Below are 19,590 nucleotides of genomic sequence, written 5' to 3'. Positions count from 1 at the left end.
TGCGAGGTTGGCTGAGCTGACCGGCTGAGCAGGCCCGGCCCTGTGGGAGGTGCCGCCAGCAGGGTGAGAAGCTGCCTGGGATGTGCCGCCCCTTGACTGCCCCGCTCCGCTGCCAAGCTCCTCCTGAGCCTGCCACATGACAGCCTGCGCTGGGCATACACCGCCCCACTGGAAAGCTGTCACCAGGAGGGGGCCCCAGAAAGAGAGCATTGTGAAGCTGATCCACCCTGGGTCTTAGGAAGTGGGGTGAGAGGGAAGCGGCAAGGAGAGGCCTCGGGTAGGAAAACTAGCAGAGCTGGCTCAGGGAGGGCGGAAAGGCTCCCAAGTTCCCCTCTCACCTGCGCCCATCCTTGCTCCCAGTCTTCCTTCATTCCTAAATATTTCAGGCACAAATAGAACAAATATCACACATAGCAAAAATGACGTGTTTTTTTTTTTATTGCTGTAGCTTGTGGGTGCTCCTGGAGTGTATGCAAGAGGAATGGTATCCTCAGCTCTGCGGGCCATTCTTATGACCCTCGGGCTGTATGCAGGGGACTGGCCAGGCGCCTGATAGGCCAGGACAGGCGTTTACTCGGCTGCCACAGGCTGGGGGGTCTCCCGCCCACTCTCAGCAGACCCCTCCAGTCCATTCTGCTCTGACCCTGGCTCAGGGTTCTCCAGAGCATGCCGGGTGTCGGCTTGCCACAGCTGCACCAGGTCCGTGGGGGTCTTTCCTGCCTGGGGGAACCAAGAGGAAATCTGGTCACTGTTGAGAAGTCTGTCCCAGAAGGTGCCTCACCTATACCAGTGGCCTCCAGCTGGGAGCAACTGGCAATGTCTGGAGGCATCTTTGGTTATGACAACTTGGGGGTTGGGGGTACTTCTGGCATCTTGAGTAGAGGCCAGGGATGCTGCTCAAACATTCTATAATGCGCAGGACTCCTTCCACCACAGAAAATTTTCATTTCAAAATGTGAGTAATGCCCAGGTTAAGTCCTCATTTACACCGTCCTCTCATCTTCCTGATTTTCCCGCTGCCCCCTCAACCTTCCTCTTTTCTTTCATACAGCTAGCTTCTTCTTTTTTTTTTTTTAAATGAAGTATAGTTGATGTAAAATATTACATAAGTTACAGGTGTACAATATCGTGATTCACAATTTTAAAGGTTATACCCAACTTATAATTATTATAAAATATTGGTTATATTCCCTGTGTTTTACAATATCCTTGTAGCTTATTTTATACATAATATTGGTACCTCTTAATCTCTTACCCTTATGTTGCACTGCCCCCCTCTCCTACCAGCCTTTCTTGAGTCACAATTCTTACTCAATTCTCCTCCCTTTTGTGATTGCTCTAGGCCCCAAAGAAGACCTTGGACGAGGGGACATAGGATCCTAAAGAAACTAGGGGACCACAGGAGCCAATACAGGGTGCTAGGAATGATTGTACCAAGTGCTTAGCTTCCTTTCAGCTCTGTTTCTCCACAACTCTGGCCTCCCTGAGCCTGGACTTTAGGAACCCCTGTGTTCTATTTGGGGGCCTTTGGGAGGTCCTCTTACCCTCCTGGCTGTTTTCTGCACTTAGATTTTCTGGATGTAGAAAAGCATAGAGAGTTGGGAAGCTGGGTGGACCCCAATCCCCAGGGGCCCAGAGAAGCCATCCACTGTGACAGCGTCCCAAGAGCAGACCAGCCAAGTCGTGCTCAGTTCCATCTTTCCTCCAAGTGCCTGGCACAGGGCCTGGGAAACCAGTGCACCCTGTTTACTGAATCAGGGAAGGAAGGAACTTACCAGGTTCTTGCTCATCATGTCAGCCCCATGCAGGAGCAGCAGTTTGATGATTTTGTAGCGATTGAGCCTCACAGCATCATGCAAGGCGCTGTCCCCTTCCTAGAACCAGTATGACACTCAGCATGGTCCACGGGAGCATGTGGGAGCCCTCAGGGGGCACAGGGAGACCCCTGCAGCAAGGGCTGGGCAGGAGGGAACCCAGACACTCACTCTGTCTTTGGCATTGATGTCCAGGCCCAGGGATAGAAAGTGTTCCACGATCTCCACCTGCCCCGTCCGGACTGCCACATGCAGAGGGGTGCTCAGCAGCTGGGTGGGAGGAAGCAGAAAATGCTAGCTGAAGTGCCTCTGAGGGTGGAGGGGTTGCCAACTCCAGCCTTCTCCCAAGGAAGGGGAGGGAACTTTAATTTCCCATCATCTATGTGATGATCTAACTCTAAGGCACTACCTGCCACCTCCTCTGGGATGCCTTCTATGATTCCCCTCTCACTCAGATGTGAGCAACTGCTCACTCCTCTGCCCTTTTAAAATAATTATAATAGATGCCATTTATCAAGAGATGACTATGTGATGTACACAGCAAAAGCTTACAAAACATCAGTCTTATGTTAAATAAATAATTACTTGACATACATTTCCCCACCCAATACATACAAGAACTCTGCAAAGATGTTTCATAGATGAGCATCAGAGGCTCAGAGGCCATCACCTGTTCAAGGTTACATACAAAGGATTGAGTGAATTCAAAATGGTGAATGGATAAAAAAGTGAACAGATGAATGAATCAATGGAGGGATGGATGGATGGATGGATGGATAGACAAATAGAAGGATAATGAAGGATTGCATGGGTGAACAAATCCTGCATCTTTTGGATGGTCCCAAAGTCACCAAGATAGTGGATTTCCTCTGCTCTTCCTGCTTCCATTCCCAGATGGTGGTCTCCAACGATCTGACACTCATGGCAAGACCTATCCGCGGGCTCTGAGGCACCCCAGAAACCAGGCTAGCTCACTAGCCACCTGCTTTCTGCTTTTCTGCCCTCTGCTTCCTTCCCCTCCACTCTGCCACCCCAACATCTGTGAGCATTATGGCCTCACCTTATCCCTCACATTGGTGTCTGCTCCTCGGCTCTGCAGGAGTCTCACCACCTCCAAGTGGCCCCCACGACAGGCCCAGTGCATGGCTGTGCAGTCCAGCTAGGAAGAAGAGTGGAGCCTCATTGCAGAGCTTCAAGGAAGAGTGTGCCCTCGGGGAAATGACCCCAGCCAAGAGGGCAGGGAGATATCCAAGGGAAGGGTTCAAGGAAGGACAGTGACACTCCAGTGGCTGGGAAGTGGGTGGAGTGGAGCCGGAGAACCCTTGGGGTCCATTAGTCCAAGCCAGATTTACAGACAAGGCTTGGGGAGGAGGTGGTGCCCACACAAGTTCACACAACACACTAGCGGTGGGGCCTGGCCCCGGAGGCAGTTTGTTTATGTCCCAGGTGGGAGGTCTGCAGGGACAGGGGGTCTATTAGTGCTGGACCCACCTCCTGCCCCTCACCCAACACCTGCCCTCTTGCTCACCCGGTCCTGGAAATCCACAGTGGCCCCACTCTCCAGAAGCTTCTCAAGGATCTCCATGTGGCCCTCCAGGGAAGCTCGGTGCAGGGCAGTCCGGCGGAACTGTCCCCAGAGAAACAGTCAGGGCCCCGGCCTAACCCCATCATCCACCCAGATTGAGACCAGGGCTTATTCCAGCTCAATTCTGACCCTGGTGCTGGATCCCCATATGGTCCACATTCTGCCAGCTCCTTCATGCTCAGTGGGGATCAGCCTCGGAGGCCTCCTATGCACTGGGGACCTTCTCACTGGCCCCCAAGCACACAAGCTGAACCAGGGCATGGTGCAGGTGGGATTCCAGCCCAGTTCTTCTGGTCTTCGACTCTGTATTTGATTCCATCCTCTTTCCCCCCTAAATATCCAGGTATGTATTACTCTGGAGGTGGTTCTCCACCACCAGCTGGAAAGGGTCTCCTTAGAGACCTGTGTGGGGAAGGGAAGGGGGCATCCCAAATCTTCTGAGGGGCCCCCTCTCAAAGGGGGCCTGTTCTCAACCGATGCCTGTTCTCAATTCACAAGGCACAGCTCTAAGAGGAGGCTGGCACAGGTACAGGGCCCGGAAAGACCATCACCTGATCGCAGGTGTCAGGGGAACCCCCATCCGCCAGGAACTTCTCGATGACCTTCATCTTCCCCTCCACCGCAGCTTTCAGGAATGTCTCCTCATCCACAGGTCCCGTCTGGAGGGCAAGAATGCAGTCATGGGGGGCCGCCCCTCCTCCCCTCCCCCGGCCATCCTCATGAATGGCCGTGCCATCCTCCCCTCCCCCGGCTCCCCCTGCCCACACAGGTGTCCTCCCTAGGACGCTTACAATCTCCTCCGGCTCTGGAGGTGGCTCCTGGGAGGCAGCCAGGGCTTCCCGCTTCTTCTGCTTGCGCTTCTTCCGCAGCTGGATGAGGTTCTGGATGCCGCCCACGTCGATGATCTCCCTCCGCAGGTCTAGAGATGTCTTCCGCACACGCTCTTGGCCCTGCGTGGGGAAAGCCCATCAACCCCGCACTTGTGAGCGGAGTGTGGGGCTTGGGGACCTCTGAGCTGAGCTGGAGGTGGAGGACAGGGAGCTTCTCTCAAGGAAGAAAGAATCCAGGTCTAACTCTGCCGCCCAGGACTAGATGAAGCCAATGAAACTGACACAGATACCTCAGATCAGGGGACCAGGCAGGCCTGAGGGGGCTGCCTGGGAGTTGCCCAGTTTCAAGGTTCCACATAGGGTGAGGGGGATGAGGAGGCAATCTCAAGGGCAGTTCTTAGCCCAGGTCTCCAGAACCAGCTCCTGATTCTCATTTTTCCGTGCAATTCTCCGCCTCTCTCCCTCCCTCCCTCCATCCCTCTCTCCCTTCATAAAAATAATACAAAAACATGAAAGCTCTTCTCTCCCAGAGGTAACCTCTATCACAGCTCAGTTGATGCCCTTTCAGAGGGGATCATCCCCCACGTCGTGGTCTGGAAACTGCTTTTCTCTGACCAGCATGGAGATCTCTCCTGTCAGCACACACAGCCTCCTCCCCACATCCCATTACCACCTGCATCACGCCCTGTTGTATGGCTGCCCCATCAAGGCAGCTTCCAAAATGAGTCCCCTGGGATCTTGGACCCCTGCAGATTCTGACTCAAGGTGTGCGGAGGAAAACTTTTACACCCAACCACCCTCCCCCACCCGCCCTTGTTAACTTCTAAGTTCTTCGGCTGGTCTAATAATTAAATTGATGTAAGACTGATTAATAGGAGAACCAAATTTAATTTCATGTGTATGGTAGTGATAAAAATGTGAGACTCGAAGAAGTGATGAAGCAGGCAGCTTTTATACCTTTTAGACAAGGAAACAATAAATTTGTGAAGCACTGAAAAGTCAAAGGAGTTTGGATTTGGAGGAGCTAATTAGTGAAGAAACAACAAGGTTTGTTTATATAGCCTTCTCAACCCTGAATTCCCGATATCTGGTGATAAGGAAGCTCTCTACTTCCCTGATAGAGGGAGGCTAACTTCACATGGGAGATTTATCTCCTACTTTCTGGGAAGCAAAGGAGGGTCAGTGTATTCTTCTTGCACTGGCTTTTTCCCAAGTGACTTTAATTTAAAATAATCAGTAAGCCAAAGCGGTATATTTGGGGGTGGCATATTCCCCTTCACAAGTGTGGGGTGGGGCCAGGAGGCTGCATCGCGCACACCTCCCAGCGGTGCTGAGCTGCAGGCTCATGGACTATACCAGGAGGAGTAAGACTGTAACTGCCTGGCCTGTCTGCTGAGGGTGGATACTGGCTTCTCCTAGCACTTACCTTAACCTTTTGTAAGGACGGACTCTCAGGCCTGTGGTGCTTCTCATCCTCCAACACCAGCATCTCCATGGGCAACTTCTGATGGGTGGTTCCTCGGAGTTTCTGGGCAACCAGGGAGAAGACAGGTTCTGGGATCTGCCTGCCATGCCTAGAGGACCTGACAGCCTCCCCCACAACTAATTCAAGGACACCCCCTTAAAGTCTTCCTCCTGTGTGACCTCACAGCCCTTCACCTGCTCCTGTCTTGTCCAGGAGAGGCCCAGGTCAGAGCTGCGCTCCCCACCTCAGAGCTGGGCTCCCCAACTCAGCCTCAACCCCAACTCCAGTTCAAACACCTGCCTATTGACAGCCCTGGGTCTCCAGAAAAATAGGATTAATGTCTAGCATAATGAATTTTCATGAAATTAAATATATTCAATTTTTATAAGCACTGAGGTCTTTTGGGGGGTTAGGTTTAGGGGCATTTAAAATTCACTTTGATAAAATAATTGTGATAAATAATAAATATTTTTTAATGGGCTTACTTGACAATATAAAACTTTGGGAACTCTGTCAGTTACCAACTTCTTTCCCTCAGATTTTACTGATCTGTGAAATCCTAGGGCATGGAAACGATTGCTCTCAAGGAATCTGAGGGGTGGGACCTGCAGCTCTCCAGCGCTCAGCTTGAAGTGAACTTTAAGTATTAACCTCAGATGTGGGTTAGTTGCTCAATCATGTCCTACTCTTTGTGACTCCATGGACTGTAGCCTGCCAGGCTCCCCTGTCCATGAGATTCTCCAGGCAAGAATTCTGGAGTGGATTGCCATTCCCTTCTCTAGGGGATCTTCCTGACCCAGGGATTGAACTCCAGTCTCCTGCATTGCAGGCGGATTCTTTACCATCTGAGCCACCAGGGAAGCCCCAAGTGTTAACCTTCTCGTTGTAATAATACTGGGGGGAAACTCTGGCAAGGTCTCCTCCCAGCTTGTAGCTCCAACTTGCCTGGACTACTTCCTTGTCGCCACCTCCTCTTTTCTAAAGAAAAACACTCTTTGCGAAGTGCGGCCCCTCCATCTCTGAAGCCCCCCCTTGCCAGGATATTCACTCAGGCTGGAGGGTGCTGAGTCCTGATGGCAATGGGGAGGAATGACTCCCTCTTCCAAAGTTCTCAGCTGCCTTTTGCACTCCAAGGGTTGTACTCGTCAAGGGTCATTTGAGGGCTGATTTTCCAGGGCTTTTTTTCAGATGTTCTGTAGTCCACTGGCACCTCCCTTCCATATGAAGTTTACATGGTTTGAGGTCACCCCAGGGCTGGTCTTGCCAGAAACATTGCATCTTTACCAGGGGACAAGGGATCACCTAGGGCTTCAGCTACTACTGCATGTGGAATCTTGGCTGGCCCCTGGAGCATCTAGAGGATGGGTTGGTCATAATCATCTTGTCAACCCCAGCACCTGTGACAGAGGCTAGCACATAGTAGGTGCTCAGCAAGTTTTTGGAGAGTAAATGAATGAATGAGTTCATGGATGATGCCAGGCAGGCTCAGCAGCTCTGCACAGCTCCAAGTCTTCAGTGATGACCTAGTCCAGTAAAGCCCCCACCAAAGAGCCCAAGTCCCTGGGCTGGTCTCCGAGGTCCTCCTTCCTCACCCACCCCGAGAAAGGGGTGCAGGCTGGACATGAGGCTCTGCTCTAAGAATGCTGCTGGGCTGGGGCCTTGGGGGGACAGCTGGGTCTCTACTGCTCACACGTGCCTTACTCAGACTCCATAGCCCCTCGCTTCGGATTTGTCTCTGTGGACTGGCATACAGCAGGTGCTCAAGAAATGTTTCCTGAATTGGGTGTTTGTTGATGAAACGCAACACAACAAAACTTCCACTTTACTTCATAGATGGTCGCATAGATGAAATGAGAGAATGCCTGTCCGCTTGTAGCACAGTGCCTGGCACGAAGGAGGCATTGGTTGCAAGGCTGGCTCTGTGGGCACACAGGGTCCTGACAGTCTTGCCGCTATATTTATTGGATGAATGAATGGATGAGGACCGCTCCCTGTCCTCTTGCTGAAGATCTCTGTGTCCAGTGGCAGCATTCCAGAAATGGACCAGCAGCATGACTCACCTGCCTGGCCCTGGTGCTCATGCCCTTGGGGGGGTGAGAAATGGCATTCCTGGAGATCCAGGGATGCCCCAACTGGGACTCACTGGGCTCAGTCCAAGCCCTTCCGAGACAAACCTGCCCTTCCTTCCCTAGGCCTCTTGTCTTCTTCCACCGGAGTCCTGACCCTCCCCTCTTCCTCACTCCCATTCACTTTTCCTTTTATGAATGAAGTCTGTAGGAGACACTGGAGACCCAGGTTCAATTCCTGGCTTGGGAAGATCCCCTGGAGGAGGAAATGGCAACCCACTCCAGTATTCCTGCCTGGGAAATTCCATGGACAGAGGAGCCTGGCAGGCTACAGTCCATGGGGTCTCAAAGAGTCAGACATGACTGAGTGGCTGAGCGCGCACGCACACACACACACACACACACACACACACACATACACACAATCTCTAAACGAATTTAACTCCGCCCTCCCATTCCTGCTAGGGCTAGTCTCTCCCCCTCCAAGTTCTTCTCAGGGCTGTCAGAGATGCCTTCCTAAAACGGATCAGATGGCACCATTGTGCCTCCCTCAACATGCAGTGGCTTCCCACTACCACAGAGTATCTTTCATGTGGCCCTTGCCCACTGGTGTGTGCCCTGCCTGTCTTCCCAGCCTCAGCCCCTAATGCCAGACACCCTCCTGACAGTCACATTTCCACATCTGGAAATTAGCACCTGCCATTTCCTTAGCCTGGAATACTCTCCCCATCCTGATCACCACTCACCATCATTGAAGGCCTGACTCAGTGCCCTCCTGTCCACAGAGAAGTCCTCAAGAGCGTCCGTGGGTGACGTGATCACCCACGTTTTGTGCTCCTTCATTCTGAGTTACGCCTCTATTTCACCCTCTCTCTACTCTGCCTTGTTTCTGGGTTGACTGTGCGCCTGACAAACGTCAGCTAAAATGAACACAGGGTTGGTAAGGGAGAGGAAGGGGCTGACCTTACTGAGCCCCTCATTCCTCCCAGCATCAGGCACTTGGCAGAGAAACTCCAGGTCAAGTATTCGTTTCCATCAAATGAACAGAGGGACCAGACCACACCCTCCTCCCTTGCTTCTTTATTCCACAGAAGATGCAACTGTCCAGAGCCCCATGTTCAGAGGCCTCCCCTGGTATGGCTGATGGTCCTGGAAAACCCATGTTTCCTTTGCCAGCATCCCTTCCTCACTCTGCTCCCAGTCTCTATCCTTCTTCAGGGAACAAACACTGGAGTTTCTTTTGTCCCAGCCTCCCACCCAGCAGCGGGGGGATCTTGGGACCCCACACTCCCAGGCCACATCCTGGCTGTCCTGCTCTGTAGCTTAGCCCATCTTCTCAAGGCCCAACTGGGCAGACAGGTCTCGGGGAAGCCAGCTTGGCTTGCCTCTTGTCTCTCAAGATCTGGGGGCTAATGCCTTCATATCCCACGACCAACAGCCCCCTCTCATGAGCACCCTGGAATAGCACCAACTGGGCTCTTGAGGACACCTGTCTTCCTTCCTGCCAGGTATGGCAGCCGGGTTCTGCCTTCCCTTGAGAGCAGAGCTGGGTGTCCCCAGAACCCCTTGGGCCCCCACCCCAGCCCTACCTCATTCTCCTCCTCCTGTGCCAGCCGCTCCTCAATAAGCGCCGTGGCCCGCTGCACCTCCTCAGAGTCCGCCATGGTGCCGTCGCAACCCGCCTCGGCAGGCCCCGGGGGCTTTATATGCCAGGGCCCCCACCCCCGCCCCACTAGGCGCTTTTGTCATGAGCTCACTGGCCCAATTCTCCACCTGCCTCCCCCACCTGTCACCTTCACCCGGGCAGCCTCAGGGCGCAGGGGGAAGGATGGGAAGTTGCAACCCCTAGCCCCTGGGCCCTGGCCTATTAGAGTTGGAGGGCCCAGTGCCTTGAGAGTGGCGATTGCAGGAAGGAGCCTGCCCGGCGCCTGTTCTGAGTGCTTAGGCCCAGCTGGGCCCCAGCCAGGGCAGCCGGGCCGCTCCAAGGACCCGCTGGCTGCTCTTAGCCCTGAGGGCAGTGCCACCTGCTGGATGCCTAGAAATCCTGCCCAGCCAATGCCAGTGTGGGGACCCAAAAGTCAAATGTGGAAACCCAAGACAGGCCTGCATTCCCAGGCTGTCCTGAGAACAGGCTCGCTGGCTCTGGGGAGGTGCAGACGCTGTCTCCTCTGCGCTGCAGTGCTGGATGGGGGTGGGGAGAAGGGCAGTTGCCTCCCTCTGCCTGTAGCTCTGACAGATCTTTGCGGCTCTGGCATCCCACAGTGCCTCCTAGTGAAGCATCGCTGCATTTGGCTGCAAGTCCATGTAGCGCTTGGACTCAGTCGTGTCCAACTCTTTCCAACCCCATGGACTGTAGCCTGCCAGGTTCCTTTGTCTGTGAAATTTTTGCAGCAAGAATACTGGAGTGGGTTGCCATTTCCTTCTCCAGGGGATCTTCCTGACACAGGGATCGAACCCGCAACTTTTGTGTCTCCTGCATTGGTAGGCGGATTCTTCACCACTGCACCGCCTGGGAAACCCTTGAGTCCCTGACAAACCTCACCCATCTATCTGTCTCAGGGGACCTCTGGGGGACTTACAGAGTCTTGCTTCAAAAGAAGCCACCAAAAGGGCCAGAATGCAGGGCCAGGCCCTGCTGACAAGGACCCCAGCTCCGGCTGATCATCCTTCCCTCCCTGGTTTCCCTGTCAGGCCACCCTGACCGGTGGTCATGCTCACTGAGAAAGAAAGCTACTCCCAACTGGAGAAAGAGCAGACCTGCTTTGCTGAGCCCCACACCTGGATCTGTGAGAGCAAACCCTGGGTCACCACAACCCAGGTTTAACCTGCCAGTGAACCAAAGACGCCACAGCCCTGTGCTTCCGTGACACTCACGTGGCATGCCCTAAGCCAAACAACCTTATCTAAGACACCCCTCTCTGCTTACCTGCATGCTCTCCCTTAAGGAAGCACAAGACCTGGCTCCTTCTGCCCTCTGCTTCTCTTGGTGGCAAGCCAACACAGGCTCATCATCGGAATGTGTCAGAGATTTCACTGGAATGTCACCGAGGGTACTATCTCCATGACACGGCACATCCCCCAGTCCCAAGGGCCTGGCTCAGGGATTGGAGAGGGAAGCCAGCACCCTTGAGCTGCAGGGGCAGAGCAGCAGGTAACTACTGCTGCCTGAGGTGCCACCTTGGCTTTCAAAGTGAGTTCATGTCCTTCACACCACTGAGTCCTGGCAGCAATGGAGGGAGGGCGCAGGGCAGGTGGCACCATCTCCACTCGAAAGATAATCAAAGCGGGCTCAGAGGTTAAGTAGGTTTTCCTGAGGACCCACGAAAACACAGGACAGAATACCAGCAGTTCGTGGCTTGCTTCACCATACTCTCTGCGGTGCCCAGAGCTGCTGGGTAGGCTGGACACCCACCTGCTCCACCCCTCTGAACTGGCTCCAGGCTCCACAGAGCCGCAGGAGAACCCAGAGTCAAAGCCAGGCAAGCAAGAAGGAAGGAGCAAAAGGCTTTATTGATAAATACGCAGATATGTCTGTACACAGGGACCTGCCGTGGGGCCATGACCAGGCTGCGGACCCCCCACCGCCAGGGTTACAGCCAGGAGATGGCCCTGTGCAGACCCCCGGCCACCACTGCCCAGCCACTGCCTCCTCTCTGCCAATTGTGCCGGGGGCTGGGAGAGGCAGAGGCCAGCCTCAGGCTCCTGGCCCCTGGGGCTCACGCGTGGTCCCCTCCCCTCCAGGGCACTGGCCCTGTGCCCCAGGGCAGAGTCAGGGGAGGGAGACAGCAGCTGCTTCAGACCCTGAGCAGAAAACCGGAGTGAGCACAGCCATCAGCACCAGAGGACAGATCTGGGCTCCAGGGGCCTCCGGGCTGGCCCTTGTGGCTTGAACTGGCCTCGGGAGAGAGACCGGGTGGAGGCCCTGGTTGCCTTTTCTCTGACCAAGCTGGCAAGGCCGGTGTGTGGCAGCACACTCTTTCCTGGGTGCTGAGCACTGGTGGCCCACGGTGGCCCCGGGAAGCAGGGTCCTCTCAGGGCTTGCCCAGCAGCCGTACACGAGAGGTGCCCCGGAAGAAAAGGACAGCTCTCAAAGGCAGCGGCAGGGTGGGGGGCCTAGTGCTCCAGGCTGGAGGCCTCTCGGCCCTGCAGAGCGCTCCCTGGCCTCTCTGCCCAGGGGTCCGTGGGCTCCTCAGTCCTGGGGCGGCGGAGGCTGGTTGATGATGACCTGGATGACAAAATCTTTCTGGATCTTGGTTTCCTGGAGCCGCGTGCGGTCTGTGAGCAGCTTTCCGGAGAAGAACCATCGCTGCCAGGATGGCTCGATGCCCTCCTGGGTGTGCAGCTGCCTCTTGAGCTGCCCCACCGTGTCAGGCAGGCTGGCGCTGAGCCTCACGTCCTTGCCCGTGGAGAGGCGCACCTTCAGCGGGAACTCTCGGCGCACGCTGGGGGTGGGCTCGGGGGGCTCCAGGCTCTCCTCTTCGGCGTGCTCCAGAAGCAGGTTCACGGGCGGCGACAGGCAGTAGATGGGGAGTTGGTAGCGATTGCCCAGCTCGTCGTAGCACTCACAGAGGGTGCCTGTGGGAAAGGCAGGGCGGTCAGAGTTGGCTCGGGGACCCACTGATACAGGTTAACTTGTGTCCCCTCCATCATGTTCATACACTGAAGCCCTAACCCTTGGCACCACTGTATTTGGAGATGGGGCCTATATGGGAGCAATTATGGTTAAGTGAGGTCATTGAGGTGGAGCCTTGATCCAGGGGGATTAGTGCCCTTATAAGAAGAGATACCAGAAAGCTCTCTCTCTCTTCTCCCACAGTGAGGACTTAGTGAGCAGGTGGCATTTACAAGCCAGGAAGACAGTTCTCACCAAAACCCAAATCAGCTGCCACTTTGATCCCGGGTTTCTCAGACTAAATTTCTGTTGTTTAGTGAGCCACCCAGTCTGCAGTATTTTGCTATAGCAGACAAATATACCCATCATGGCCACCCCACAGTCCTCAAACCCACCCTACAGTCAGGTCTTCCTCATACAGCTGGTGGGGGCCCGAGGTAGAGTCAGGGAGAGCTGGGCTGACACTCAGGCTCCACCAGGTTCTGGCTCATTCAACCCTAGCAAATTACTTTTCATTTGTTCATTCAACAACCCCTTCCTGAGCACATGTGCCAGGTACTGGCGTTATAAGGATGAATGAAATGGCATAGGCCCTGCTCTTCATGACTCATACCTAATGGGCCTCAGCCTTCTTACTGGTACAATGTATTGCACGTAGTAATGTATTTCCTTTATCTTAAGCACCTACTACGTGCTGAGACTGGACTAAATGATGTTATCTGTATCTTGTTGAATCCTAACACTCATCCTGTGAGGTAGGTATCCCCACTTTATAACTGTTAAGTCACTTGGGCTTTAAATTCGAGAAGCTCAAGGTCACATAGATAGGAAAGAGACATGGTTAAAACCCAGTTTCTGACTCTACAGAGTTTCCACTGTTATTCTCTGCTTTACACAGCCTCAGGGGCTGTTATGAACTTAAATGAAATGATGCAGTAGAAGCTTCTACAGTGCCCAGCATATAATAATACTCAACAGAAGGTTGGTACCTGAGGTGTGCTAGGATCCCAAAGGGCCCCCAAGTAATCTTTAACTTGCTCTCATCACACTGCCTGAGGTGTGTTGCTGTCTTTCCATACCCTCCTTAGGCAAGCAGGGACTGTGTTCTCATTTTCTAGGTGTCCCGCTCCTGGTCTGTGTTCGTAACAGTTGCTTGAATGAACAAATGACTAGCCACACTTGCCACCCACAGCCTGCATGGAAGCGCCTGACATGGGGCTGGCCACTGGCTCTCTTCCACCAACAGCCCCCTTGCTCTGGTGGAGATAGCCCCCGCCCTGCCCACTGACCATGGGGCAAGGTGATACTGGCTCCGTCCAGGATGGCCTGAGCCAGCTCGTGGTCGTTGGCCTCGGCCGCGTAGGCGGCAGCCTTGAGGGCATCCCAGATCTCCTTGCGGCCCTCGAAGGCGGGCGCCGTGTCCCAGAACTCATCCCTCTTGCTCCGCAGCTGCCCGTCGGTCATCGGGTAGTCACTCTTCCACTTCAGCCGCTCCTTCTTCAGGGGCTCGTTGCGTCCTGGGCAGGACAGAAGGGAGAAGCTCTGCATGCGGAAAGCCAGGACTGTAGTCCACCCTCTCGCAGCCCAGCCTGCCCAGTCCTCACTGCTGTGGCTCCTGAGCATTCGGGTCTCCAGGCCCCTCCCTGGACTCAGGGAAGAGTCTGGAAACTGCATAAACCCCTCCTGGGTGGGGGTGAAAACCCCTTTTGTCAGCAAAGCATTTACTGCCTTTGTTGCTGCTGTTTACGTCTTAATTTTACTCTTTCTTTGATTATAAAGTAGGATGTGTTCAGTATTTTAAAAATCTGGAAAAAATGTAGTTGTATCAAAAAACAAAAACAACTGCGACCATTTTCAGACCCAGCTTGTGCCAGATGACAGACTAGGCATTTAGACTCAAAACGACCCAACAGATGGGGAAACTAAGCTTGTCATTGGTGTAAAGCCCCACAAGTACCAATTTAATGCCAGGTTTTCTGACTCAGAAGCTCACTCTCTGACCACTGTCTCTGTACCATGCTGCCATTGGAGAAAACTTACTCAAGAATTCCACCATTTAGAAGTGACCATTGCTGGGGCTTCCCTGGTGGTTCACTGGTAAAGAACCTGCCTGCCCATGCAGGGGACATGGGTTCAATTCCTGATCCAAGAAGATCCCACATGCCATGGAGCAACTAAGCCAATAGGCTACAACTACTGAGCCTGCTCTAGAGGGTAGGAGCTGCAACTACTGAAGCCCAAGCGCCCTAGAGCCCCTGCTCTGCAACAGGGAAGCCTGCCCACCACAACTAAAGGGCATGTCCCCTGCTCGCCACAACTACAGAAAGCCCACGCAGCAATGAAGACCCAGCAGAGCCAAATATAAAAAAGTAATTTTTTTAAAAAAGAAGTAACCACTGCTGACACTTAAGACACATTTCCTTTCAGCTCCCTTTCCTCACTTTTCTCAATAGAGCTGGAGTTCTAAAGAGTTTTAAAAACAAAAAACAATTTATTTTTAAAATAATCCTTGTTATAGAAAAGGATTTAACTGTTTTTGTGCCAATACACAACTTGTTGTTTATTTCACACTTATATTACTGTCCATGTATATTCCCATGACTAAAAATAATAAACATTTATACTGTCTTGTTACTAATATTCCACCATAAAGTTACACAAGAAGTCTTTTGAATGGTAACCAACCAACCAAAAAACCCCTGCAGCCCTGGAAGAAGAAAACAATTCTGTGAAATGTCACGATTCTTGTTACCCAGCCCCAAGTGACTCCCAAGATAACTCTGGACTGAGGTCAAGACTTGAGAGCAGAAACATCTCTCAAAGGCTTTAGGAAGCTCAGCCATCTCAAAGCTGACGGCAGAATGAGCCACACGGGTGAGGTCGAAAGCACCTGGTTCCTGTTACAACTCAGATCCTAGGAAAGACGGGGAACTAAAGCTGGGGCAGGACGCCTGGGCTGGAGCAGAAGAGGGGTTCCTCGGGGGAAGAGGGAGACATTCACTGTCTACCAACCGTGTGAAAGAAAACTAGTGGAAGCACTTTACCTACGTACATCATCCCGTTTCACCCTTCCAATGGCTTTAGGTGGCAGGTGTCATTATTGCTATTTCACAGATGGTGGGCCGGGCAGAGAGACTGAATGACTTGGCCTGCGGTCACACAGCAAGTGACGACAGGGTGCGGGTCCCACCGCAGGTCACACCGAATCCACACGCGGCCCGCCTGTGCATGTGCCACTAGCTGTGCAGACAGAAAACTCTCAAGCCAGACGTTTAATCTCAAGTGTTCCTGGGTGAGCACAAGGAAATGCAAATCCTCTTTGTAGGAAAGCAACTTCAAACCAGGCCTCAAAGAATTCCCGAGATGAAGTTCCAAGAAAAATAAATAATAAGGTCATAGTTTTTTTTTTTTAATCACAACGTACAAAGAAACAAGGCGCTATGAGCCCGAGCCAGCAAAAACAGCAGGCAAGAGAGTCAGACGCACAAAGACTTCAGATATGGGACTTATCAGACACAAGGGATGAAGTACCAAGTCTAAGAAATGAGAGCCTTAAAAATATGAAAAGGGCATGGGAAAAACACCCACATAACTATCATCAGGAGTATTCTGTGAGAGCAGTAGAGGAGAAACACTGGAGATTTTTCTTTACAATGGGCTATTGATAGACAGTGTTGGACTACAGGTTCTCCATATAGGAAAACATGAAACAGGATCCCTACCTCACACCAGCCGCAAAAATCAAAGCCCAGGTGGATCAAAGGCTTACGTGTGAACGCCTTAAGGAGGCAGAAAGGCAGAAAGGAGGCAGAAAGAGAGGATGACAGAATTGTTTATGTTTTGTTGTGGAGTTTTGGCCTGGAGGTGTTTCTGCCTGGATCAATCAAATCCCCCTGCTTCATGATTTCTGAGTCCTTTTCTCTTTGATCCTTTAGCATTGGTGTCTCTCTAACAAGAGCTTTGATCCCTCCAGATTCACAGGCTTTATGCAGTGACGCCTTTGGGACCTCTGGCATATGGCACTTCTGCCCCTCCACCCAAGGACCCAGATGTCAGGACCTTTTAACTTCTTGAGCTCATTTCTATAGTTTCCCCGTCTCCTTCCTCTTTGCCAGATGTCACTTCTTCCTGGTCTTTATCTAACTGCTGCTCCTTCTGGGTAGAGGTCAGGCCCAGCTAATGGGCCACTCCTAATCTGCTGAGGGTTGAGAAAGCTTTGTCAGCACTGTCAAAATTGAGAGCATCTGGTTCTAAGAGAGAAGTTTCCTAAGGAAGACAGAGACAAGGCTTTGTTAGGGACATCTGTTGTTCCTGCTCAGATCCTCTACCCCACCGCCTCCCTTACTTACATGGTCAGGTTTTGATTTTGTCCCTGACAATTGAGGTTGTGACCTCAGGATACCTGAAGCGTAACTGTGTATGCATTCATCTCACTCTAATATAAACACAGCCCCATGGTGTCACCTTTCAAAGTTGTCACCTGAGGAGGCCCCACGTGCCTGGAGGAGGCTTTGCTTGCATACCCGGCCCTCAGAGTCCCCTCTCCTCCATGCGGAGAACAGCATGCTTTCCTGTCAGTGCTGTCAGAGACACACTTCTCACCCCAGGATGGACACAACGCCCGTGAGCCTCCCCAGGTATTAACTGCATCTGCATCACCCAAGACACAAAGGCTTAAAAGTTCCTCACCCTGCGCACTGGTCCTTTTAGACTGAAAATACCAGAAAATATTAGAACAGGGGGCAGTGGTAGGAACGGGGAGGGTTGAAAGGGCAGCAAGAGCCCAGCCTTCTCAGTCGGCACTGCACCTCTTCACCAGCAGGGGGCAGCCACAGCGCCTCTGCTGGCCCAGGATTCACTTCCTTTGCAGTGAATCAAACACAGCAACAAAGTACCCAGGAAAAGTTTTCCAGGTTCAAGGAAGCAGGAGTAAGAGACAAGACAAAATGTCTGGATCCCTAAACACCAGTGCTTACAATTTTAGACAAGATACAGACAAAACATAAAAGAAAGCTTTTACTTTAAACATAGAAGCAAACTGATGATTCATATTTTAAATTTCATTTCCCTAATGTCTTATTAAAAATACTGAGCACCGGCCTGATGCACTGGGAAGACCCAGAGGGATTGGGTAGAGAGGGAGGTGGGAGTGGGGATCGGGATGGGGAATACATGTAAATCCATGACTGATTCATGTCAATGTATGACAAAACCCACTACAATGTTGTAAAGTAATTAGCCTCCAACTAATAAAAATAAATGAAAAAAAAAAAATACTGAGCAGTGGAAAGGGTGACTTTTATATGTGGTACAAATTGATACAAACTTTCTGGAGGGCATTGGCTATGTTACCAAAAGAACTTAAGTGTATCCCTTTGGCTCAGTGATCTGGTTTCTAAAGTGAAAGTGGCTCAGTCATGTCTCACTCTTTGTGACCCCATGGACTATACAGTCCATGGAATTCTCTAGGCCAGAATACTGGAGTGGGTAGCTTTTCCCTTTTCCAGGGGATATTCCCAACTCAGGGATGGAACCCAGGTCTCCTGCACTGCAGGAGGATTCTTTACCAGCTGAGCCTCAGGGGAAGCCCAAGAATACTGGAGTGGGTAGTCTATCCCTTCTCCAGCAGATCTTCTGGACCCAGGAATCAAACTGGGGTCTCCTGCATTGTAGGCGGATTCTTTACCAACTGAGCTATCAGGGAAGCCCTCAGTGTCTAAGAAAGTATTCAAAGAAAATAAGCACAAGTGTGTGGCGGAAGTTCATCTACAAAGATGTTTAGCCCAGTCTGGTTTTCTAGAAATAAACTCAGTGCACAGGAGAGAGGCTACATCATATCAGTGCATCCCTGGCAGCCACTCTATGATGGAGTGGAAGGAGGCTAAGCAGCATGGGGAAAGGTCCTTGATATGGTGAGACGCAGGTTAGAGAGCAGCAAGTGCTCTATGCTCCAGCTTTTATTTCTAAAAATATATGTAAAATTACATATACAAAAGACTGGAAGGATTTATACCAAAATGTTTGGTTATATCTGATTGGCAGTTAGCAACGATCTTTTTTTTTTTTTTTTGCTTCTATTTTCCAAGTTTCCAACAATAAGCATTAATTACTTTAGTAATAAGATTAATGAAAATTGTTAACAATGAAAGCTGTTAACAAGGGAAAGGGTAGGAAGAGTCTGGGGCGCCAAGGGGTAGGGTTTGAAGGTGGTGGAGAACTGGAGAACCCAAGGCCCACAGCCTCTAGGATTTCAGTTCCTGGCAGCTCTGCGTGACTCTGCTCAGGGCCAGGCAGGCTCTGCTGGTTTCAACAGCAGCAGCAGCAGCATCTAGAGGCCTCTACTTGTGTCTCCACCTGTCCTAGATAAGCTCCAGGTCAAAGACAGAGTAACAAAAATGGTCCTTATCCCCCATGTAGTTGACAAAAAAGAGATTTAAAAAATCACAAAATAAAAGATCAAGGTACCTGCTTGTCTGGGGAGGGAGAAAATGCCCACGATAATCCTGGGTTTCTGTGGTTGTGGTGGGCAGGGAACTGAAAAGAGAATATAAGTTTCTGAGAAGAGGCAAAAGCGGGGGCCCTGAAGGGTTACCTGAAACATCACAGGTATCAGGACCAGAGCTGGAGGGCGAGGCTGGGGTACACACTCAATTCTGACTGACGAACCCCACACTGAACACAGCACAGAAGTGGAGATAGCACGCTCATCCACACCCTAACATCAGCAAGTTCAGCGGATCGCCTCCAGAGTCGCTGCTGAGAGCAGATTCAGAGGGTAACGAAAGAAGAAAACAGAGGGCACGATGTCTGGGTCGGGGGAGGATAATGATGGTGGACGCTGTGGTTTGGCCAGATAATGAATGGTGTCTGGTGATATATCACCCCCAGGGGAGGGTACTGAAAGGAGAGTGGGAGAGGGAGCATTAAAGGTCCTTTCCAATTTGCATAGAGCTGGAGTGCCTCTACGAGTGTGTGTGTGCACGCATGTGTGTATGCGTGTGTGTGTGTGAGATTCACACTGCTTAATTCAGAATAACTACACAAGAGGGGGTTCTCAAGAACCCATGGAAAGGGCTGCTTCCTGGCTGCTTCCCTCTGAACCATCATGGCCCAGGTTCTCACAAGTGTCTGCTGAGTTGAAAAGGAACTGACAAATGCACAGTAGAGGAATCACAGCTGAGATCAGCAGGGGGCAGCTGGGGGAACTGGGAGAAAGGC

General features: G+C 51.9%; 2 protein-coding genes across 3 annotated transcripts in view; both read right to left on the bottom strand.

Moving 5' to 3' along the window:
- Positions 1–420: 420 nt before the first annotated feature.
- On the bottom strand, positions 421–9,509 carry ANKRD2 (ankyrin repeat domain 2). The gene is given in 10 exon segments (XM_065920062.1): positions 421–720; positions 1,776–1,874; positions 1,986–2,084; positions 2,875–2,973; positions 3,343–3,441; positions 3,951–4,058; positions 4,191–4,349; positions 5,656–5,757; positions 9,350–9,455; positions 9,457–9,509. Coding segments are annotated over 10 exon segments (1,074 nt in total). The 3' UTR covers positions 421–570.
- A 1,742-nt stretch (positions 9,510–11,251) lies between these two features.
- The window catches only part of UBTD1 (ubiquitin domain containing 1), a 50,458-nt gene continuing 42,119 nt past the window's right edge, over positions 11,252–19,590 (bottom strand). For both annotated transcript variants that reach the window (XM_065920061.1, XM_065920060.1), the window contains 2 exons: positions 13,662–13,889; positions 11,252–12,335 (listed from right to left, as the gene is read on the bottom strand). In XM_065920061.1, coding sequence (XP_065776133.1) covers positions 11,950–12,335; positions 13,662–13,836 — 561 coding nt within the window. In that variant the 5' untranslated portion in view covers positions 13,837–13,889 and the 3' untranslated portion in view covers positions 11,252–11,949. The remainder of the gene's footprint in view (positions 12,336–13,661; positions 13,890–19,590) is intronic.

The sequence above is a fragment of the Muntiacus reevesi genome, chromosome 2, assembly GCF_963930625.1.
Source record: "Muntiacus reevesi chromosome 2, mMunRee1.1, whole genome shotgun sequence".
Classification (NCBI taxonomy): Eukaryota; Metazoa; Chordata; class Mammalia; order Artiodactyla; family Cervidae; genus Muntiacus; species Muntiacus reevesi.
Note: the sequence above shows the minus strand (reverse complement) of the source record. Positions and strands in the feature narration are given on the sequence as shown.